This window comes from Saimiri boliviensis, chromosome 12 (genome assembly GCF_048565385.1).
Source record: "Saimiri boliviensis isolate mSaiBol1 chromosome 12, mSaiBol1.pri, whole genome shotgun sequence".
NCBI lineage: Eukaryota > Metazoa > Chordata > Mammalia > Primates > Cebidae > Saimiri > Saimiri boliviensis.
In genome coordinates this window covers 9,784,333-9,808,504 of record NC_133460.1, presented here as the reverse complement: position 1 = coordinate 9,808,504, position 24,172 = coordinate 9,784,333, and the positions used below count along the sequence as shown (strand labels likewise).

At 53.4% G+C, this 24,172-nt stretch overlaps 1 protein-coding gene across 5 annotated transcripts in view; it reads right to left on the bottom strand.

Annotated features, from left to right (window-relative positions):
* Positions 1-4,259: 4,259 nt before the first annotated feature.
* Positions 4,260-24,172, bottom strand: part of TBC1D24 (TBC1 domain family member 24) — a 32,641-nt gene continuing 12,728 nt past the window's right edge. For 3 of the 5 annotated variants that reach the window (XM_039477872.2, XM_074381771.1, XM_010339047.3), the window contains exons 2-9: positions 12,493-13,572; positions 11,885-11,902; positions 11,214-11,372; positions 10,219-10,282; positions 9,756-9,851; positions 9,197-9,419; positions 8,703-8,885; positions 4,260-7,984 (exon numbers count right to left, since the gene is read on the bottom strand). In XM_039477872.2, the coding sequence (XP_039333806.1) occupies positions 8,731-8,885; positions 9,197-9,419; positions 9,756-9,851; positions 10,219-10,282; positions 11,214-11,372; positions 11,885-11,902; positions 12,493-13,457 (1,680 nt within the window). In that variant the 5' untranslated portion in view covers positions 13,458-13,572 and the 3' untranslated portion in view covers positions 4,260-7,984; positions 8,703-8,730. Of the gene's footprint in view, positions 7,985-8,702; positions 8,886-9,196; positions 9,420-9,755; positions 9,852-10,218; positions 10,283-11,213; positions 11,373-11,884; positions 11,903-12,492; positions 13,573-21,454; positions 21,606-24,172 lie in introns of all 5 variants that reach the window. The other 2 variants (XM_039477873.2, XM_039477874.2) reach the window with 2 other exon arrangements.

Sequence of the window (24,172 nt, the reverse complement as noted above, 5' to 3'; positions counted from 1 at the left end):
GGGAGACGACCACAATGACCTCAAGGACAGGACAGCTCCCCCTTCTCGCTCCCCCCAAGCTTTGAGGGTTGATAGAAAATGGCCTGAGTGGGTTCTTCTCTTTGAGGAGCCAGAGGGGTGGGCAGGGAGTCAGGGTGGGCAGGGAGTCCGGCTGGTCCTGACCACCTGGCAGCAGTGTATGGCATTTCCTCTGCAGGTGGGAGGGCAGGCGGGTGGGCAGGTGGGAGGGCCCCGCTGGCTCACAGGTGCTATAGTGCCTAATTAGTGGCCATTTGGGTTTTTTGACACAAGCTTCCAAATGACCAGGGCCAGGGGCTGCGCCTGCACCAGGACCAGGTTGTCAGAATGGGTGTCAGATAAATGCTTAGCCCCGGGTGGCCCAGCCCCCGTGTCTGGTCCGGGGGTGCACCCTGAAGGCCAGCACGGCCTCCTCACACTCCAGCAGGGAGTCGGGGCCCGTCGCCACAGGCCTTGCCCGCCTCAGACTCTGACCCATTTGTTAAGTTCCCTGAGCACCTACTATTGTGGCAGGCGCTGAGTGAGGCCCCTGAGAGTCAAAGACAAGTTAGGGTCCCTACCCTCAAGACCTGGCAGCCTACCAGGGAGTGGTAGTGTCCCCAAGAGCACAGCCAACGCTACACCAGAAACGTGGTTCTTCGAAGCAGAGGGCACAAGGGAAGGCGGCGCTAGGACTAGCTCAGTGGGTTCCAGAAGAGGTGATCTCTGAATTAGGACTTAAAAGGTGAAGAGGGCTTAGAGCAGGGGAGAAACACCATCCAGTTTGCATTTAAATAAGTCACAGACCGGTTGGGTGTGGCAGCTCATGCCTGTAATCCCGGCACTTTGAGAGGCCATGGTGGGCATATCACCTGAGGTCAGGAGTTCAAGACCAGCCTGGCCGACATGGTGAAACACTGTCTTTTTTTGTTTTGTTTTGAGACAGAGTCTTGCTCGGTTACCAGGCTGGAGTGTAGTGGCGCAATCTCAGCTCACCGCAACCTCCACCTCCTAGGTTCAAGTGATTTTCTGCCCTTAGCCTCCCAAGTAGCTGGGACTACAGTTGTGCACTACCCCGCCTGGCTAATTTTTGTATTTTTAGTAGAGACAAGGTTTCACCATGTTGGCTAGGATAGTCTCGATCTCTTGACCTCGTGATCCACCCGCCTCGGTGTCCCAAAGTGCTGGGATTACAGGTATGTGCCACTGTGCCTGGATGAAACCCCGTCTTTCTGTATTTTTTAAAAATAAAAAAATTAGCCAGGCATGGTGGTGCATGCCTGTAATCCCAGCTACTTGGGAGGCTGAGGAAGGAGAATTGCTTGAACCTGGGAGATAGGTTACAGTGAGCCAAGATCACGCCATTGCACTCCAGCCTGGGTGACAGAGGAAGACTCTGACTCAAAACAAAGAAAGAAAAAAGAAAAAAGAAAAAAGAAAAAAAAAAAAAAAAAAAAAGCCATAAGATGGAAAGGAATGGGAGCAACTGCTTACTGAGGACAGGTTTTCCTTTAGGAGTGCTGAAAATGCCATGGAACTAGAGGTGGTGGTTGTGCCACACTGTGAGTGTGCCAGATGCTCATTCGTGCAGCCACTACCTCTGTCTGAGCAATGGTTGTATAGTATGTCCATTTCACTTCAATTTTTTTTTTTTTTTTTTTTTGAGACGGAGTTTCGCTCTTGTTACCCAGGCTGGAGTGCAATGGCACGATCTCGGCTCACCGCAACCTCCGCCTCCTGGGTTCAAGCAATTCTCCTGCCTCAGCTTCCTGAGTAGCTGGGATTACAGGCATGCACCACTATGCCCAGCTAATTTTTTGTATTTTTAGTAGAGATGGGGTTTCACCATGTTGACCAGGGTGGTCTCGATCTCTTCACCTTGTGATCCACCCGCCTCGGCCTCCCAAAGTGCTGGGATTACAGGCTTGAGCCACCGCGCCCGGCCTCACTTCAATTTTTTAAAAAGGACAATGAAACAGTTTCATGGCAGGCTAGAGGGGAGAATGTGTTCTGGACACCCACCACAGACCAGGCCCAGAAAGCAGCCTGAGGGAAGGCTGATGGTGGAGGGGGCAGGAAGGGAGAGGGCAGTCCTGCCTGGCCAAGCTCTGAACAGACGCCAACCCCACGCTGAGCCGGCCTGCAGGAGGCTGCAGCCCCGGTCCCTGCCTCCCACTCCAGAGCACTCTGCAGGGCCCGCTCAGGAACAGTCTTGCTCAATTCTGGCCTGAGTGCATGTCCTAACGTCAACCACAAGACAGTCCGAGCACTTCCAGTAAGTGTAAGAGTTACTGCAGGGAGCGTGGCCAGCGGTGGGTTGGGGGGTGTCCCACTACCACAGGCCCCAGGTGATCACCCTGGATGCACAACAGCAGTGCAGGCCGGCCCACAGCGGGTTTCTGTTCATTCTGCAGTGCTGGGTGCTCCTGTCCCTAGAGGCTGACAAGTCTTCAGGATCGGGGGCAGGGAGACTGGCCAATACCTGTCTCAGGTGCTGTGAAGCTAGAACGGGGGACCCAGCCTCGGTAGGGAGCTCAGGGAAATCCTGGGAGGGACTCTGGGGCCCAGGCATGAGGAGTAGCAAACAGCGCGTGCAAGGCCAGGAAGCAGAGGCTCTCAGTTCAGAGGAACTGAAAGAAACCTGGTGAAAGCTTGGCCCCCAGCATGGAGAGCTGTGGCTGTGTTGGGGGCCAAGCTTCCTGCCAAGCTAGCAGACCAGGAGGCCTCTCAGACCCGGGACAGGCCTCCAAGCGGCTGCCCCAAAAGTCCCCTGAATGCACTGCAGGAAGGTGTTGAGAAGAGCAAAGAAAGAGGGCTGAGCAGGAAGGGGCTACCCCCATGGCCAGTGGGGAAGAGGGACCCAAGAGGACAGAGCGAGCAGAGGCAGCTCACTCAAGGCTCTGCAGTAGATGCAGGGAGGGCCCCGGAGGCCTTGGTTTCACTGGAGGAACTGGAAGAGGAGCGGGCATCTGTGTGGGGCTCGAAGAAGAAAGGCATTCTATTTTTCTTTGTCTTCTACAGATCCACAATTAAACGCAAGATACTAGAGAAGACATTTGGCCAGGCACGGTGGCTCATGCCTGTAATCCCAGCTCTCTGGGAGGCCGAGGTGGGCAGATCATTTGAGGCCAGGAGTTAGAGACCAGCCTGGCCAACATGGTGAAACCCCATCTCTACTAAAAATACAAAAACTAGCCAGGCCTGGTGGGAGGTGCCTGTAATCCCAGCCACTCAGGAGGCTGAGACAGGAGGATCACTTAAACCTGGGAGATGAGCCGGGCGCGGTGGCTCAAGCTTGTAATCCCAGAACTTTGGGAGGCGGAGGCGGGCGGATCACGAGGTCGAGAGATCGAGACCATCCTGGTCAACATGGTGAAACCCCGTCTCTACTAAAAATACAAAACATTAGCTGGGCATGGTGGTGCATGCCTGTAATCCCAGCTACTCAGGAGGCTGAGGCAGGAGAATTGCTTGAACCCAGGAGGCAGAGGTTGCGGTGAGCCGAGATCGTGCCATTGCACTCCAGCCTGGGTGACAAGAGCGAAACTCCGTCTCAAAAAAAAAAAAAAAAAAAAAAAAAAAAAAAACCCTGGGAGATGGAGGCTGCAGTCAGCCAGGACTGTGTCACTGCACTCCAGTCTGGGCAACAGAGTGAGACTCCATCTCAAAAAAAAAAAAAGAAAAAAGAGAAGATATTCACTAATATCAACGCAAACTTCCAAATAAAATGCTCATTTTGAATGAGGAAGGTTGAGTTTGCTTTTTGATACTTGGTTTTACACATGACAGGGGCTCTTTATTATTTTTTGTGGAGATGGGGGTCTCCCTATTTTGCCCAGGCTAGTCTCAGACTCCTGGCCTCAAACAATCCACCCACCTGAGCCTCCTAAATAGTTGGGATTACAGGCGTGGGCCACCGCACCCAGCCTTGCCAGGGATTCCTGATGAGATGTTTGACCCCGATTCTTCATGGTAGCGCCTCTAGTCTCCCTAAAACTTGGCTGAGTGCTGTTGTCCAAAGGACAGGCACTAGGAATGAAAGGAAAGACAGATCAGGGAATGATGCCGTTCGCACCAGCCACAGCCGCAAATGTGGCAGACACGCACCTGTCGCCTCCGTGGAGACTCGCTGGTGGCCACCACGTTCGGATGCGGACTTGTCCACCTAACACCTCCCTGTCTCCTCCGACATACTGGAGAAGAGGTGCCCAGGACTTCCCAACCGCCTAAGCCTTCTCACAGCAAGTGATTTCACAGTGACCTTCTACCAGTTCTCAATTTTATTTAGGACTCAAATGAACACCAACCAAACATATCACTAAATCACTTATTTTCACATTTTCAAAGTTGGATTGCACTGCAAGTCCATACATTTGTGCTCACTACACATTTTTTATTATGGTCATTGAGAGGCTCCAAAGCATCAGTCCAATAAACATTTTTCCAGCCCGATAAGCATCCTTCATAAGAACTAAGAGGTAAAATTATTCACACAACTATTTTTTTCCTTCAATGCCTAGCTCATAGCTTTTGACCAAACATCAGTGTTTTGTCAGTGTGCTGTCTGTGCCTCGTCACAGGTCATGTGTCTGCAGGACCCAGTATCCACTGACTTGGCTTCCTTGGTCCCAAGCAAAGGTGCTGCGAGTTCCACCGTTTGGTGAAATGATTGAGTCTCAACTGTGGGAGGCATTTTGTTTTTAGCAATGAATCACATGACATTGTACCTAACTTCTCAAGCACAATCTGATACTAGGACGGTGAAGGTAATTTTTAAAAACTCTTTATACCGGCCGGGCGCGGTGGCTCAAGCCTGTAATCCCAGCACTTTGGGAGGCTGAGGCGGGTGGATCACAAGGTCAAGAAATCGAGACCATCCTGGTCAACATGGTGAAACCCCGTCTCTACTAGAAATACAAAAAAAAATTAGCTGGGCATGGTGGCGTGTGCCTGTAATCCCAGCTACTCAGGAGGCTGAGGCAGGAGAATTGCCTGAACCCAGGAGGCGGAGGTTGCAGTGAGCCGAGATTGCGCCATTGTACTCCAGCCTGGGTAACAAGAGCGAAACTCCACCTCAAAAAAAAAAAAAACAACAAAAAACCTCTTTATACCAGATTATTTTTCAAAGTCCATACTTTTCTACCTAACATAGAAGTTGTAGGGTGAAGAGCCTGTGAGGCTTGTTTGGCACTCCTGCTTTATTTCATAATTTCTCCATGCAAACAAGACATTTAGGCTGAGAGAGAGACTCAGCAAGAATCCAAATGAGCGAGGCACACTGGCTCACACCTAGATCCCAGCACTTAGGGAGGCAGAGGCGGGAGGATTGCTTGAGCCTGGGAGTTCAAGACTAGCCTGGGCAACATACGAAGACTACGTTCTCTACAAAATGGGAGAAAAAGAACAAAAGAATCCATGTGAACCCAAATTTGAGGCAGGAGCTATACTGCCTCATCAGTGGTCATTTGGGTTTTTTGGAACAGTGTTGGTCTTGTGAGTTTGATGACATTCTGGATTTAGTGAAAATGTGAGAAAGTTAATAACTGTAAAAGTTAAATTGATTCCTGGACAGTGGGAAAACCGGGGCAGTCTCAGTAGGCCTGTGGTTTAGTTAACAGCATTGCACCGCTGTTCATTTCTTTGTTTTGATATTGACATCAGGGGAAGGTGAGGTTGCATGGAAACCCTGTGCCGTCTCTGCAACTCTTCTGCAAATCAAAAATTACTTCAAAATAAAAAGGTACAAAATAAAAACTAAATTATTAAATACAAAATACTCAAGGAGACTGCAAAGGCTTTATGGGTTCAGAAAGTGGATAAGAGAAATATGAAGGCCTTCTGAAATCTTCAAAATGTTTTAAAACAAATTTCACTGAAAAACTCAAAAAATGAAGCATGTGGCTTACAAAAATAGAAAGAAATTAAAATACTTCAGTTCATTAAAACTCTAAAAAAAAATTCAAGTACAAATGACTTGCTCTCATAAGTTATTTTGCTGAAACAGATTTTCTGAAGCCCTAAAGGCATGTCATCTGCTTTAATGAATTCATTTAACAAACTATTTTCAATTAGGTTCAATTTTTGTTTTAAAAATAAATGTTAAACATTTATTCAGCACAAAGCAGTCTATTAAAAAAATCAAAAAATAAATGTTTAAATCTTTCTAAAAACAAATGATAATTCATTATGTAGTTTCATCAAATTTTAGCTTTTTGTTGTTGTTGTTGTTAATAAAGAATGGCTACTTCATAGGCAGACCAGCCACTTTTGGCTAATTTTTAACATCCAAAGCTAATAAATAATCAAGAAGAAATAGAGAACATTAACAAAATAAATTATGTTCTATTTTAGAATGCCTAGTATCAGATAATAACAAGTACTATGATAAGAATAAAAAAGAAATAATCATGTATGCCTTCTAGGTTAGTAGAAAAGTTAGGAAAAGATGTTAAATTTAAAGAAACAATATTTTGCATGCACACACAAAACAAAGAACTTCGCTCATGATGTGGAAATCATGACCCAGCAGCAATCCTTCCTCCTGGTCAGGATCACTGGGACGGGCCGGACAGGGCCCCCTGGGCAGCCAGGCAGAACCTGCTGGACTTAACTCGCCAGAGAAATCACCAACCAGTTCAGGAAGTTTGCAGAGGGAAACCTACAAATGGTCCTCAGATGTGACTTCCCTGCTCCTGGAGAGCTCCCTCTGGAAGAGCTTGCAGTGTTCCAGCTGTAAAATGTGGGTGAGCACTGCAGTGGGCAGCCTCTCACACTCACTTGGCTACAGGCCCAGGAAGCCCCCGGAGGCCCCTGTGGCTGAAGACACCAGACTTATGGAGACCAGACGCTCGGACTCCTGGAGTTGACACAGCAAGACCGTGTGTAATGAACACCAACGCCGGCGGTACAGACAAGGCCTTGGGGGTGGCTCAGAGACAGGGGCTTGGAGGGCTGCAGCGCTCCGGGACGGATGAGTGGCACCTTTCCTCCCGTACCTCTCCCAGTGAGAGGGATTCACACCTTCCCCTCTGAGCCTCTCAACAGTCCCGTGAGGAGGACTGCAGGGCAGGGGGACTGGCCCCATTTCACAGTTGGGGAAACTGGGTTCCAGATAGGTTTGTCAGCTTGCCTGAAGCTACACAGGGTTCCAGGTTCTTCCTCCTGCACCACTGTGGGCCCAGTCAGAGGCTACATGAGCAGATGGTCAGGGAAGGCTGAAAGCCCACGGGAGGAGCAGGCAACGGTGTGGGGATGGACAGCAGCATAGTGCAGGGGACCCCCAGTGGCACTGGCTAGAGGCCAGCAGGGATGGGGTTGGGGGCAGGACTGCTGGCACCTGTGTCTGTGACCCAGGCCTCCACAGTCCCAGACAGCCACTTGGGTCTCTGCTTCTCCCTTCTTCCCTCGGTGGTGTCCAGACTCTCAAGACCAGCTGAAGAAGATCACAAGGTGGGGGGCTGCCCCCTGCAGTACCCAGAGGCAAGGCCTCCCTTGGTGTCTACTTGCATCTGGCCAGCGCAGGGCTCAAGCAGGGCAGGGGCCCAGGGGCCCAAAGACTGTCAGGTAAGAGGCGCACAGAAAACCCTGACATGTGGCCAGCCACAGCACCAGGAGAGGGACAGAGGGAGGACATGCATCCATGCAAGGTGGCTGAGGACCTTGGTACCGTGTGGCCAGGGCCTTGGACGGTGCAGGGCAGAGAAGCAGCTGGGGCTGGACAGAGATGAGCGTGCCACAAAGAGAGGTTTGGACATGACCCTGGGCCCCAGGTCACTGCAAAGACAAAGAGGTAAAATGGGCGGCCACAGAGGCTGCAGGAGCTCAGGGAGGCTGGAAGGGAGGGGCTGAGAAGCACCCTGGGTCCCGGCTTCTCTGGGCAGACCCCTGGAAATGGAGCTTGCTGGTCTGAGTCGGTCCCTGGTGGCCTCTCCTGTGGCCACCTCTTCAGATGGGAACACGCAGGGAGGCCCAGCAAAAGCTTCAGGCTCTGCAGAAACACAAGGACATGTGACATCCCCTCCAGCCCCCACCCTCTCTGAGGGAGGAGCCCAGCACAAATCCCCCCCTCTTCTCGCCCAGCAGCTCCCAAATGCAGCCCAGGGGAGCCTCAGAGCTGGCCAAGAAGGGTGACTATGAGAGCTGGCCAGGAGGCCTAGGGACAGAACTGGGGCAAAGGCCTGGAGCAGGGGGTGGGGTCCCACCAGGTGGCAGGCCCAAGGGTGCCAGTCTCTTCTTAGGATCTACGCTGGGATTCAGTCGCCAGCCAGACAGGCTGCAGGGCCCTGCTGGGGAGGGCGCGATGCTACTCGGCACCAGCAGGGGGCACCACGAGCCCACCCCTGCCAGCACGTTCCCGCTGCCGTTCCGCTCCCACCCCAGGGGCTCCGGCTGCAGGAGAGGCTCAGGGGTGGCAAGATCCAGTCACTCCCAAGGCCTGGGGCTCAGGACGCCTCCACGGAGGAGGAAGGTGCTTTCTACGCCAGCTCTGGGTGGGGCTGGGAGTACGGCAGCCCCTCCAGCTCTGATCCCAGTGCAGGTGGACTGGGGAAGCCCAGCGCAACCCCGGGTAGAGGCAGCAGCAGGTCTGGGCAGTGCTAGGCTCAGCCATGGGGCCCTGTTGTCCCCGGATCCCGCCCACCACATGGGGGTCTCATCTGCTCTCTGCTGCCTGAGGCGGCAGCCCAGCCTCCGGCTCGCCACCCCACCTTGGCTCAGTCACGGTGGCGCAGGCTGTCACTGGGTGTCAGGGTCCTGGAAGCCCCAGGCCTCCACGGCAGCAATGAGGAAGTTCTCGGAGCAGAGGGGCTGGTTGTTGAAGGTGTCGCAGTGGCTTGTACGGCCCCGGTTCAGGTCCCCATCGATGTAGAGAGCCTGGCCACCCCCTCCCCCTGCAGGATGTTCAGGTCAGTGGGCCCGACTACCCCATCAGCACTGCCCCAGGCACCTCACCTCCTGTCCCAGCTGTCCTCCCCTGCACAGGCCTCTGAAACCATACAGACCCTTGACCCTCCATAGCCCCCAGGACCAGCTGTCCAGGCTGGTCTCTCCCTCCCAGCCCCCTTCTACCCATGGTGCCTGGTCCATCCCTGACACCCAGGGCCTCTTCTCTGCCACCCCGGTCAGGGAGGGCTGGGTGCAGTGGCTTCAGCTGCCCAGTCCCCCACACCCTCATCCCAGGGCCCCATCTGCTGGCGCTCACCGATGATGAGGCAGTCGCTGCCCCCGGCCATGAACATGGACTCGGTCTTGGAGGGCAGGTTGAAGTGGCGAGTGGCCAGGAAGGGCGAGAGGCGGTCGGCGGGGTCTGAAGAGGTGGAGTGGCTGAACGGGGCGTTGGGCTCGGCGGCCATCAAGGGCGTGGGCTTGGTCAGCTCGGGGTGCTTAATCACCACCCACTCATATCGCTGCACCTCAGGCTGCAGCTGGGGTGGAAGGGCAGTGTGAGGAGCTGGCGAGGGCACCCACAGGCCCCTCTGGCCCAGAGCCACAGCCCGTTATCCCGAGAATCTGCACCCAGAGCCCAAGGTGGGCACAGCCCAAGCCAGAGGCCAGGGAGGTGGTGGCTCAGGCAGATAAGGCCCCCTGTCCTGGAGCAGCGCGAGGCTGAATGATCAAACCCAGAAGCATGCAGGGTGATGACGCTGCTGGGTGACTGCCATGGTGACAATCAAACAGGGTCCCCAGGGCAGGCAGGCACGCCCGGGGGGATGAAGCTGCAGAGTCTACACAGGGGCTGCGGAGCACTTGGGCCCACTCACCCTAAACACAAAGCATTCTCCGGTTCCAAAGAAGCCCAGTTTGCCTCCAAACTTATTTCTCTCGCTCCAGTCTGTGGAGAGGTAAGCGCCACACACCTGGGGGAAAGGCCCAGGTCAGGCTGTGCCCGCAGGCCTCCAGGAGTGTCCCTGTGCTCCAGCCTGCTTCAGGGCCCATCCCAGGTCACAGGTGGGGTGCAGGCATCGCCGTCTCCTACTCCCACCCCAGGACAGGGGTGGTGTGGGAAAGGCAGCGCTGGGGGTGCGTGCACCCTGCCTCTGGCTTGGAGCTGGCAATGAGGGTGGGTGGGGCTATGTGGGGACGAGTCTCATTTTCCCCGCGGCCCTCAGCGTGGGATGAGCCCCATGTGCTGCCAGTACCCACGCTCTGACTCTGGCTCCAGGCTAGGACGCTGAGGCCCTGGAGCCATCAGAGCCAACCTTGACTCCCAGGGCCCTTGCTCACCTCCTTCTGCGTGGTCTTGATGAGCAAGAGGGTAGGCTCATGTCCTTCACACTGGAAGTAGAACCTGGCATAGAGACACGCATGCCAGCTCTCACCCTACACACCCTCCCTGCCGCCTCCTGCAGCCTCTGCTGGCCCTGGCTATCTTGGGGCGGAAGACCCGGGAGCCGCTGCTTTTCTCTGGGTCCCGACAATGCCCTCACCCAGGTGTTCCTGCCTGGCCCTTCTCTGCCATCCCCAGGACAGCCTGCCCAGGTGTGACTTGGGGGAGAGGCTTTGCAGTGGAAGGCCAAAGTGAAGAGCCAAGTGCTAGGGGTTGGGGAAGCAGGAACCAGAGGAACCGGTCCCCACAGTGGGGAGGTCTGGCCCATCCTCACAGCCCAGGCATGTGGGAGCCAAAGAGGCCTGGGTCTGCCAGCGTGGCGCCCAGAGCTTGGCTGTGGTCCTTGGCAGGGCTGGGAGAAGTGGCTCCAGCTGTGCCGAAATGCTTGCGGTGTTACGAACCTGTGAACGGTACCAGGTGGGGGCTGGACCAGCTCTGCCTGCCTCACCTCCAGGTCACCCCAGGGCCAAGCCAGAGCTCCCATGGCCACATGCTGTCCAAGACTAGAGGGAGCCTCCTGGCTGCACCTGGCAGCACCGCCCTGGAGGGCAGCATGACCTGGGGCCCTGACAGAGCGCCACGTGGATGACAGGGCGGGGGGCAAGCACGGCTGGGGCCTGCCGCCCATGTGGTCCCTCCAGACAATATCGTGAGCTCCAAGGTGGGGATTCTGCCTCCCGCGTCTTCACGACGCCTGCATGGCCTGAGCTGTGGCAAGCCTGGCCATGACCCCCAAAGTCTGGGTGGCCTGGGGAGGACAGAAGCCCAGAAAGGGACCCTGATTCTCAGGCCCCACAGGAAGAAGCAGGGTCTCAGCAGGTACCCAGGGCTGAGGCCCATTTCCTGAGTCTGCGGGCAGGACATGTGGCTGGGCAGCCCCTTGGGGTGTTACCTGGCCAGGCTGTACCCGTGCTGCAGGGAAGAGAACAGCAGAAGGGGCTGGCACAGGGCAAAGCGCTCAGGGACCCAGGACCAGATGTCTCTCATCTCCCTCACGCTGACGATCTCCGAGCGGAAGTTCTCTGCATGGACGGCCAAGTGTACAAACTGCCTGAGGGGAGCGAGCGGGGTCAGAGTCCGAGGGCACGTCCAGGGCCAGGCCATGCCCCCCGAGGTGTGCCCCAGAGCTCCTTTGAAACTAAGTCCGGAGGGAACTTCTCGCCTGCTTGTGTGTGTTTAGGATCGGGTTCTAGATGCCCAACAGGGAGAAAGTTCCCAGAAGCCCCACCTCCCACCCATTACAGAGGGAGAGTGCCCAGCCTGGATGGGGACAAAGCACCTTTTCTCTAAGAAATCAGGACAGAGTGACTGCTCTGGCAAGACAAGGCTTCATGGCAAGCCAAGCACCGGCAGATAGCACAACAGAGGCAGACAGGCAGGCAGGCAGGCAGACAGACATACAGACAGACAGACAGAAGGTGCCTGAGCATCAGTCGGGCTCAGAGGCAGCACTGCTGAAGCCGGCCCGCGAGAGCAGCCCTGGGACCCAGAGCAAGCAGCCGGCCTAGAGTCAGCCTGGTGGAAAGACAGAGGCCAGGCGTGCAGACGCGGTTTCAGACCTACCTTTTAGAAAGTGACACACTGAAAAACAGGAGAAAGCAATGGACATGGAGAAGAAAAATAAAACAGACAAGGAGAGATTAGTGTAAGTACCGATCCCGGACAGGCCTTCGCTGGCCCAGAAGAAAGAGGACTGCACGCCAACAGGCCGCAGCGTGGCACTGTCACAGCGCCGGCTACCGAATGGACACAGAACACCATGAACCCCTGACCCTGCTCCCCTGGTGCTGTGCTCCAGGAGGGGAGGCCACGCCCATCAGCCACAGCAGAGGCCAGCCACAGAGCCCAGAGCTGGAGGGGCGGAGCAGGGGCTGCCCTGAAATGACCCTGGGAGTGGGCCTGGCCTCCCACAATGCCTTCTGACCCCAGGGCCAGCATCAGCTTTCATCTCGGCTGTGGGCCTGGTCCCAGAGGATAGGACCCGACATCCCTCGTCTGTGGCTGTAACCGGGAAGGCCCTTCCTGTTTCAGTGTCTTTTCAGCCATGCACAGATGTCCGGGTGGACCATGGGCAGAGGCTGCTGGAGGCCAGCTGGATGAGCTCATGCCAGACACGTCCCGCCCCAGCCCCTGACCCTGGGCGGGTCCCTCGCAGCCTGCCGGGGACCTACCTCTTCTGCTTCACGGTGATGCCCTTCTGCTTCAGGGCTTTCTCATTGGCCATCTGCAGGAGCTGGATCTCCTTGCGGGAGAAGAGGCGGATGGCGAATGCTTTCTCCAGCAGCTTCTCGGGGGATACAGTCTTGGCGATGTCTTTGACGAACATGCGGATGTCCTGCTTCACGCTGTCCGACTCCAGCGGCTGCCCGGCCCTCACCTTGTGGAAGAACTTGAGGATGGCCAGTGCCACACGGTACAGCACCTTGTAGCCCTCCACTAGGAAGACGTCAAAGACCCGGGCAAAGTAGCAGAGGGGCAGCTCCCCAAACAGCCAGCGCTGCCAGTCTGCATAGACCTGCAGGATGTCCTCAGACACGGCCACCATCAGTTTGTGGGCCGCCTGGCAGTACTTGTTCACCAGGTCCCCAAATGTCATGCAGGACGACTCGAAGGCCAGGAAGCTCTGGTCGATCAGCCTCCGGCCGGGATCATTGCAGGCCAGGATGCGGCAGGCCTTCTCGAAGCACTCGGCCTCGTCGATGCTGTAATGCAGCAGCAGGGCCACCACGGCCGGCAGGGCGGGGCAGAAGGAGATGTCCGGGAACTGGTTGGCGATGCACAGGAGGATCTTGCGCACGGCCCCCTCGCCGCGCGTGTTCAGGCAGTAGCTGGGCACCTGCGTGTTGTCCACAAACTCGGGCAGTGGCAGGCAGCTGCTGCTGTGCTTGCCCACGATCTTGCCCACGATATCGCTGTACACACTGGCGTCGGGCGTGACTGTGCGGCAGGGGATGTCCCGGATCAGGCGCTGGTACACCTTTCCCCGCAGAGCGTGGCTTTGGGCCCAGTAGCCCTGGCGTGCCAGCTGCTTCAGTTCCTGCAGATCGGTGCAGCTCAGCTCCTTGGGCCCCAGGTCCTGGATGGCAGCTTCCATCTTGTCTCTGTCCACGAAGCAGTTGTATCCTGGAGAGTCCATAGCGCCGCTGTGCTCAGAAGGACGCCCCGGGCTGCCAGGAGTGGGGCACAGAGGGGCTAACTCCTGCAGCCCCCTTTCCGTGGGTTTTCTGCTAACCTGTCTGCCATCTCACACCCTGCAGGATTAAAAACACATTTTTAGCATGTGTGTTTCAAGGTTCACATTTTAAAGAACATATTTTTTCGAATGTGGCATAGTTTTCTTTTGAGACAGGGTCTTGCTCTGTTGCCTAGGTCGGAGTGCGGTGCAGTGGCACAACCCTGCTCTCGGCAGCCATGAACGGCTTGAACAATCTTCCTGCCTCAGCCTCCCGAGTAGCTGGCACTACAGGTGTCCACCACCATGCCCAGATAATTTTTTTTTTTTTTTTTTGAGACTCACTCTGTTGCCTAGGCTGGAGTGCAGTGGCGCGATCTCCACTCACCGCAACCTCTGCCACCGCTCCTCGCCTCTGCCCTGTTAAAGTGATTCTCCTGACTCAGCCTCCTCCGTAGGTGGGACTACAGGCGTGCACCACCACACTGTCTAATTTTTTTGTATTTTTAGTAGAGACAGGGTTTCACCATGTTGGCCAGGCTGGTCTCAAACTTCTGACCTCAGGTGATCCACCTGCCTTGGCCTCCCAAAGTGTGGGATTACTGACGAGAGCCACCATGCCTGGCCTAATTTTTTAAGTTTCGTAGAAATGGGGGTCTCGCCGGGCGCGGTGGCTCAAGCCTGTAATCCCAGCACTTTGGGAGGCCGAGGCGGGTGGATCACGAGGTCAAGAGATCGAGACCATCCTGGTCAACATGGTGAAACCCCGTGTCTACTAAAAATACTAAAAATTAGCTGGGCATGGTGGCGCGTGCCTGTAATCCCAGCTACTCAGGAGGCTGAGGCAGGAGAATTGCCTGAACCCAGGAGGCGGAGGTTGCGGTGAGCCGAGATCGCGCCATTGCACTCCAGCCTGGGCAACAAGAGCGAAACTCCGTCTCAAAAAAAAAAAAGAAAAAAAGAAATGGGGGTCTCACTATGTTATCCAGGCTGGTCTTTAACTCCTGGGCTCAAGAAATCCTCCTGCCTTGGCCTCCCAAAATGTTGGAATTACAGGCATGAGCCACTGTCCCAGGCCTTGTTTTGTTTTGTCTGAGACAGGTCTTACTCTGAAACCCAGGCTAGAGTGCAATGGTGCCATCTCAGCTCACTGCAACCTCTGCCTCCTGGGCTCAGGTGATCCTTCCACCTCAGCTGTAGCTGTAGCTTGGACTACAGTCAGGCACACACATCCAGCTAATTTTTTCTATTTTTAGTAGAGATGAGATTTTGCCATGTTGCCCAGACTGGTCTTGAACTCCTGATCTCAAGTAGTTCACCCACTGCATCCTCCCAAAGTGCTGGGATTACAGGTGTGAGCCACTGTGCTGGGCCCGGGCCTGTTTTGTTTTTTATTTATTTATTTTTTTTTAGAGATTGGGTCTTGCTCTGTTTCCCAGGTTGACCTTGAATCACAGGCCTCAAGTGATCTTCCCACCATGCTGGAATTATAAGTGAGTCACAGTGCCCAGTCACACTGTTTGGCTAAATCTCAGTGTAAGTATTAGAAGGGCTTCTACTTAAGTGATCGTTCTGAGGAGCCATTACAAACTTTGGAGTATAACTTCTTTTCACAGAATTCACGAAGTTACTAGATCACACAGATTCTGAGTAATGAGAGGCTAGAGATAGAGTTCCCAGAAGGGCTTTAAGAGCTTGGCCCCTGGCCGGACACAGAGGCTCATACCTATAATCCCAGCTACTCAGGAGGCCATGGTGGGAGAACTGGTTGAAGCCAGGAGTTCAAGACCAGCCTGGGCAACACGGTGAGACCCCCTCTCTACCAAAAAAAGAGACTGACCCTGCTGAAAACACCTCTCCACTCGAGCATGGTCCACCCTAGCCTCCCAAACACCACCCTGCACCCTGGGGGCCTTCTGAAAAGGAACCCCCAGTCGAGAAGATCCCTTTGAGCAAAGAGATGCTTTATTCCAGTTCTCTTTAACCAGCTGTGCATGGTGAGAAAGACGCATCCTATGCTGTCCCACCCTGTCTGGGCTGGGAATCTGAAGCCAGCTCTTAACTTTCTAAAACCACCAGCTTGAAAGCTACACTTCAGGCAGGTGCTCCAGGGAAGAATCTCTGGTGAGGGGCAGGTGGGTTTCCCAAGGCAGAGCTGGGACCTACATGGAAGGTGCTGCAGCTTTAAAACTGCGCATCTCTGGATCCAAATGAGCCAGAAGTCAAGTGGGGGTGTTGGTGCTCCTCCGAGAACAGCATCACTGGGCTCAGGCGAACACAGAAAGAGTGGGTAAGGTGTGCCCTGTGGGATTCTGGATGACAGGTGGCCGCTCTGACCCAAGGCTACCATCCTGGGCACAAAAGTTGCAAGGTTTGCTTATGTACATCAGACTAACCTTTCTTCCTGGGATGGTACAAGTTCCCAGAGATGCCACGGGGGTCTGCTTCAGCGAGTTCTGGATAGTGGCCAGACTACTCTGGTTTCTCCTGTAGCTAGAACATCTACCTATCCATTATAAGGCAAATACTACTTTAAAACATTTCGCAAAAAGTAAAAATCATAGTGTTGGCCGGGCGCGGTGGCTCAAGCCTGTAATCCCAGCACTTTGGGAGGCCGAGGCGGGTGGATCACAAGGTCAAGAGATCGAGACCATCCTGGTCAACATGGTGAAACCCCGTCTCTACTAAAAATACAAAAAATTAGCTGGGCATGGTGGCGCGTGCCTGTAATCCCAGCTACTCAGGAGGCTGAGGCAGGAGAATTGCCTGAACCCAGGAGGCGGAGGTTGCAGTGAGCTGAGATCCCGCCATTGCACTCCAGCCTGGGTAACAAGAGCGAAACTCCATCTCAAAAAAAAAAAAAAAAAAAAATCATAGTGTCAAACCTGCATCTGCAACACACCGTCTTGGGAAAGCACCTTGACACTGGGGTGTGTGTGTGTGTGTGTGTGTGTGTGTGTGGTAAAATACACATAACATAAAATTTATCATTTTAGCTTTTTTTTTTTTTTTTTTTTTGAGACGGAGTGTCACATTGTCATCCGGGCTGGAGTGCAGTGGTGCGATCTCAGCTCACTGCAACCTCTGCCTCCCATGTACAAGCGATTCTCCTGCCTTTGCCTCCTGAGTAGCTGGGACTACAGGTGCCACCATGCCTGGCTAATTTTCTATATTTTTAGTGGAGACAGGGTTTCACTATTTTTGGTCAGCCTGGTCTTGAACCCCTCACCTCATGATCCGCCTGCCTTAGCCTCCCAAAGTGCTGGGATTACAGGCATGAGCCACCACGCCCAGCCCATTTTAGCCATTTTTAAGTCTACAGTTCAGTGGCATTAAGCACATTCACACTGTTGTGCAACCATCACCACCATCCAGTTCCAGACGTTTTTTCTTCTTCCCAAACTGAAACTCTGTATTGATTAAATACTATCTCCCTGTTCCTCTCCCCCAGCCTCTGGCAACCACCATTATATTTTTCTGTCTCTATCAAATTAGCTACTCTAAGTACCTCATAGAGGTGAATTTTTTTTTTCCCCCCGAGACAGGGTCTTGCTCTGTTGCCCAGGCTGGAGTGCAGTGGTAAAATCATGGCTCACTACAGCCTCTACCTCCTAGGCTCAAGAAATCCTCCTACCTCAGCCTTCCAAGTAGCTGGGACCACAGGCACACATCACGGCACGACGCTGCTGTGTGTATTTTTGGTAGAGATGTCTTGAACTCCTGAGCTCGAGTATTCCCCCCACTTGGCCTCCCAAAGTACTGGGACTACAGGTGTGAGCCACCATGCCTGGCTAATTCTTTTTTTTACAGTAATGATGAGGTCTTACTATGTGCCCAGGCTGGTCTCCAGCTCCTGGGCTCAAATGATGCTTCTGCCTCAGCCTCCCAAAATGCTAGGATTATAGGCATCAACCACCATACCTGGCAGTTTTGTTTTTAGAGACCGTGTCTCGCTATGTTGCCCAGGCTGGTCTTGAACTCCTGGCTTCCAGCAATCCTCCCACATCAACTTCTCAAGTAGCCAGAATTACAGACACAAGCCATCACACCCAGCCCTGTCCTTCCTTTTTTTTGAGATAGGGTCTTTGTTCTGTCACCCAGGCTGGAGTGCTGTGACACAGTCATAGTTCACTGCAGCCCCAAACTCCTGGGCTCAAGTGATTCTCCCGCCTCAGGCTCCAGAGTAGCTGGGACTACAGGCATGTACCACCAGGCCTCAAATAATTTTTTCAACATTTTTAAAACAGAGACAGAGTCTTGCTATAGAGATAGAGATCAAGACCAGTTGCCCAGGCTGGTCTTGAACTCCTAGGCTACAGCAATCCTCCCGTTTCAGCTTCCTAAAGTGCTGGGATTATAGGCGCGAGCCACTATGCCCAGCCTGTCCTTCCTTTTTTTTTTTTTTTTTTTTTCTTTTTGAGATGGAGTTTCGCTCTTGTTACCCAGGCTGGAGTGCAATGGCGCAATCTCGGCTCACCGCAACCTCCACCTCCTGGGTTCAGGCAATTCTCCTGCCTCAGCCTCCCGAGTAGCTGGGATTACAGGCACGAGCCATCATGCCCAGCTAATTTTTTGTATTTTTAGTAGAGACGGGGTTTCACCAAGTTGACCAGGATGGTCTCTATCTCTTGACCTCGTACCCGCCTCAGCCTCCCAAAGTGCTGGGATTACAGGCTTGAGCCACCGTGCCCGGCTGTCCTTCCTTTTTTTTAAGGCCAAATAACATTACATTGTAGGGACAGACCACATCTTGCTTATCCATTCATCTATGGACAGAGGTTGATGCCACCTCTTGGCTACTGTGAACCATGCTGCTATGAACGTGGGTATACAAATATCTGAGTCCCTGCTTTTGATTCTTTCAGGCACATATCCGTTGATACTGTTTTTATAGGAACTTCCCCACAGAAAACATTCATCGAAACAAAGTTTTGACAAAAACATTAAAGCCACATTGATTTTTTTTTTTTTTTTTTTTTGAGACGGAGTTTCACTCTTGTTGCCCAGGCTGGAGTGCGATGACACGATCTAGGCTCACTGCAACCTCCGCCTCCTGGGTTCAAGCGATTCTCCTGCCTCAGCCTCCAAGTAGCTAGGACTCTAGACATGTGCCACCACGCTCAGCTAAGTTTGTATTTTTAGTAGAGACGGAGTTTCTCCATGTTAGTCAGGTTGGTCTTGAGCTTCCAACCTCAGTTGATCCTCCTGCTTCAGCCTCCCAAAGTGTTGGGATTATAGATGTCAGCCACCAAAGTTGATTTTAATATATCCCACTGGAAAAGGCTTGCCCACAGCAGGACCAGGCCTCAGAAGACAGGAAACCCTTAAGATCGTTGATTGGTTTGCTTTGTCTGGGGAGGGAAAGCAGCAAGGGCTCTCCCCTCATCCTGAAGGCCAGGCCAATGGGTCCACTCACATCCACATGGCCACGCCCAGGTCACACTGTACAATCTTCCATGTGTTGGTTATCCACAGCTTACATCTCTCCTTCCCAGCTCTGGGCCCACTAACCTCTGGAGGAACCCCAGGCCCATCCTGTTTGGGTGAAGGAACTGGCTCCTTCTTGAGGCAATAAACATGTTTCTAAACAGAACAGGAGCTGGGCAGAGCAGCACCAGCCTCCACTCAGCTGGCCCCAGATGCAGGTTGAATATTAAACTGGAAACAGTAAAAGCTGTGACCGCACCTTACAAAGTTTTCTTGGAGATGCACAACCCAAGTTGTGTTTGCTGCCGCGAATGACCCAGGATGTGTTGGACTCGGGGACACTCGAGCCAAGGAAGTATGCAAAGTCCCTGAGGGAGCCCTTGGATTTTCTCTTGCTCCCCAAGCACCCACCCAAAAACAGAGTAGGATGTTTCTGGGGCTGTGCACACAAGGCAACAACCCATTTAAGGCATCTATAAGAACCAGGGCCAGGCCAGCACAATGGCTCAAACCTGTAATCCCAGCACTTTGGGAGACTGAGGTGGGACGATCACTTGAGTCAAGAGTTCAAGACAAGGCTGGACAACATAATGAGACTTCATCTCTACACACACATACACACACACACACACACACACACACACAGACACACACACACAAAGAAAGAAAAAGAAAGAAAAGAAAAGAAAATAGGCAGGCATGGTAGTATACACCTATAATCCCAGCTACTTGGGAGGTTGAGAGGGAAGGATCTTTTAAGGCCAAGCCCAAAAGTTCAAGAGTAGTCCATGCAACAAGGTAAAACCGCATCTCTGCAAAAAAAAAAAAAAAAAAAAAAACAAAAACTAGCCAGGCATGGTGGTGCACACTTGTAGTCCCAGCTACTCAGGAGAGTGAGGTGGGAGGACCACCGGAGCCCAGGAGGTCAAGGTTGCAGTGAGCCATGATTGTACCACTGCACTCCAGCCTGCAGGACAGAATGAGACACTATCTCAAAAATTAATTAACAGGCCGGGCATGGTGGCTCATGTCTGTAATACTAGCATTTCGAGAGGCTGAGGTGGGCAGATCACTTGAGGACAGAAGTTGGAGACCAGCCTGGGCAACACAGTAAAATTAAAAACACAAAAATTAGCTGGTGTAGTGACATATGCCTGTAGGCTCAGCTACTCGGGAGGCTGAGGTGGGAGAATCACTTGAATCCGGGAGGCGGAAGTTACAGTGAGCTATGATCACACCACTGCACTCTAGCCTGGGTGACAGAGCAAGACTCTATCTGAAAACAAATAAATAAATAAAAATAAATACATAAATAAAAACGAGATCCAGATTGATTTCCTTAGGTTTAAAAAGTCTTTTATTATGCCAGTGATATATAAATGGAAAAATAACAGAAAGTCCAATAGTACCAAAATGAGAGGGTAAAAACATAGCGTTCTGGCCAGGCGTGGTGGCTCATGCCTGTAATCCCAGCACTTTGGGAGGCCGAGGTGGGTGGATCACGAGCTCAAGAGATCGAGACCATCCTGGTCAACATGGTGAAACCCCGTCTCTACTAAAAATACAAAAAATTAGCTGGGCATGGTAGCTCGTGCCTGTAATCCCAGCTACTCAGGAGGCAGAGGCAGGAGAATTGCCTGAACCCAGGAGGCGGATGTTGCGGTGAGCCGAGATCGCGCCATTGCACTCCAGCCTGGGTAACAAGAGCAAAACTCTGTCTCAAAAAAAAAAAAAAAAGCGTTCTGTTTAAATTACCCTCTAATTGTACTCCCCTTCTACGTAAAGAGAATCACCATTCACATTTTGGTATATATCCTGCCAAACCTTTTTCTTGCATTCACAGTGGAGTGAGGTTTTCTTTAAACTGGCAACTGAGATGAAGAAATAACGGGAGGTGGAAACTGATCAAAAACATAAAACACTCCGGGCTGGCACACTTATGGGTTTGAGTGCCCATACTCTGGAGGTGAGGGTTCACCGCTGAATGGCCTTCCCTGTCATCTACCCGAGGGCTGGCTGCTGTTGTATGTCATAAACCACACCTGCTCCCACGCAGCAAACAAGGCCTTGCCTGTCCCCATTGTCCCCCAACTCCTGAAAAAGTGTGGAGCCGGAGGCGGCGGCCAGGGAGAGGGAGGCGAGGAAGGGGCTACTGTGCAAACGGCCCGCAGGGTCCGGCTCTGACACCTGTTTGTTTGAAATGTGGACAAGCCTCGCATCTTCCCTAACCTGCAGTTACCGTGTCTGCAGAGTGGAGCTGATGAGTAACACCCACCTCCTCACTGGCATCCATTCCCAAGCAACCTCTGTGGGTTGAGTGTCACTCTGGACTCACTAGGTGGAGTGCAGATGACATTAGGATAACACCCCACAAAAAGCATATCCCACACTGTCTCTGGGTTCAGGCAGCCCAGGGCAGACAGTGCCAGCAGGGCCCTGTGGGGGTGCGTCCCTCGGTGGGGGAAAGCCACTTTCTCTTGGCCTCTGAGGAGTGAGGGCATCGCTTCTCGCCACCAACACTGCATTGCCCTTACCTAAATGGTGCTTCCCCCACCAGCCTCGAGTTCCCTGCACAGGCACGGGGCGGGGTGGCATTGCTTCTCCGAAGTGGCACCTGTCAGCCCAGCTACCAGCAGCTCCCTGAGTATGGAGTGGGAAAGCACTCCTCCTGTCTTTGGGACCAGCCTGCAATTCCAGGAAAAGAGGAAAAATTTCACCTGACACACGCGAGAGTCACAAGAATTACAGAGACAGTTTCAGAGGGTGGGGGTCCACACAGTGGGTCTGGAGGGTGACAGCTAATTTATCAAGGGTCCTGAGGGTAGACCTCCCCCAAGAGATGACACTGAGTCAGAGCATCGAGAAGGAAGAAGCTGGAATTGCGGAGGACGAAGCGCTCCAGACCAGCAGCGTAGGTGCAAAGGCCGAGGGAGCAGCAGGCCCGCCGTGCTGCAGCACGCAGGGGGCAGCACAGACACACCCACGGGCCCGTGGATTACATTCTAAGCACAGTGGGAAACTGGGAAGGGATAGGATCCAGTCCCTGTTCTACTTCGGGATTTACTGAGTCTGTTGATAGAAAGCGCTCAGCCCAGCCCGGCCAGCCAGGGCCGCTCAGCTGCCTGAGGACTGTCTCATCCTTACAGGGTCCCAGGCCTGGCACTAGGAAGGTGCTCTGGAACGCCTGGGGCGTAACGGTCCCAGCAGGTCAATGGCCAGTCGGTCCTGCAGAGGAAGGTTCAACTGCATGGGCCAGGGGGCGGCTCTCTCACAGGTGCTGCCCCATCCTAATGCTTCTCTCCACAGCCAAGCTGCCTTCCACACCCGGTGCAGCTTCTTTTCTACCCAGGAAGCCCCTCCAGGGACCTACACGGCCTTTCCTCATAAATGCCATGCCTACCTGAGAGCTCAGGGTACCTGTAGATGAGAAGCTAATATTTGTATTCATTCATTCATTCATTTACTTTATTTTTTCGAGACACAGTCTTGCTCTGTCACCCAGGCTGGAGTGTAGTGACGTGATTTCAGCTCACTGTAATCTCTCCCTCCCCAGTTCAAGTGATTCTCCTGCCTCAGCCTCCAGAGTGGCTGGGATTACAGGCACCTACCACCATGCCCGGCTAACATTTATGTTATTAGTGGAGACGGGGTTTCACCATGTTGGCCAAGCTGGTCTCGAGCTCATCCGCCTGCCCTGACTTTCCAAAGTACTGCGATTATAGGTGTGAGTCACCACACCCAGCCTCATTCATTTATTTTGAGACAGGGTCTCACTCTGTTCCCACAAATATGTCTTTAAAAAAAACAAAAAGTTGGCTGGGTGCAGTGGCTCATGCCTGTAATCCCAGCACTTTGGGAGGCCGAGGTGGGAGGATCACTTGAGGTCAGGAGTTTGAGACCAGCCTGGCTAACACGGTGAAATCCTGTCTCTACCAAAAATAGAAAAAAATTAGCCGGGCATGGTGGCGCATGTCTATAGTCCCAGCTACTTGGGAGGCTGAGGCAGGAGAATTGCTTGAACCAGAGAGGTAGAGGTTGCAGTAAGCCGAGACTGTGCCACTGCACTCCAGCCTGGGTGACAGAGTGAGACTCCATCTCAGAAAAGCAAAAAAAGGCACTGCTGGGACCCGGGAAAGCTGCTGGGATCATGAGGGGGTGAGGGTCTGCAAGCCTGTAGCCATTTAAGGGGCCCCTCCTCACATGTGGCAGAGCTAGGGCTGTGCCCTGTGGCCAGAGGGCACAGTGGTCATATACGTCACCTGACATACCAAGTTAACATTTTGGGGAAATAGAAATCACTCATACTCATTTGCACATAGCATTTAAAACAAATAAACAAACAAACAAAACGGAGTTTTGCTCTTGTTGCCCAGGCTGGAGTGCAATGGCATGATTTTGGCTCACCACAACCTCCACCTCTTGGGTTTAAGCAATTCTCCTGCCTCAGCCTCCTGAGTAGCTGGGATTACAGGTGCCTACCACGTGCTGACCGGTGTTCAGCCAGGAACACCCAACAGCAGCCTATGTCCTCACTCCACGGGAGCCCCAATAACACCCCAAATCCATCCTCCACAGCAAACCCTCTGGAGGTGCCCACAGGAAGAGGGAGGCAGCCAGGAGATGGGTAGGGGCATCTGTCAAGGGCATGGCACCATGAGCTAATTTCTAGCCAGGAGGCAGATGGGAGTGAGCATGGATGCGGAAGGAGGTGAAGCCTCACCGTGAACAGAGGGGCAAGAGGGGCCCCAATGGGCAGCTGGCCCCTACCCTGCAACAGACCAGTACCTCACCCCAGCCTCAGGGAACACAACCCCACAGCTGCTGGCTACTGGCAACTTAACTTTCTGCTCATCTCCCTTTACCCTGGTACAAACAGGACCTCTGAGAGAGTCTCTAGAGGGTCCCCGAGCACAGGCAGGACTCTTCCAGGTCTGGGACTCCAGAGCACTTGGCCATTTCTAGTGCCCAGGGCCCTCCCACAAGTCCTGGAGACAAAGGCCACCCTGGGGCGGCTCCTGCTAGCAACACCACCTGCCGTCCCCAAACACCAAACTCCAGGCCTGAGCGCCTGAGTCACGAGGCCTCTGCATGTCTCACTTTGGGAGGAATGTGATTTTCTCAAACAACTGGATTAGAAAACAAACTCTGTTTCATGTGACAAAAACAGAACACACATTTAGCCTCAGTGATGACATTTTAACATTGCCAATGCCAATCCTGGACACCGGGCCTCCCTTCCTGGGGACCGCTCC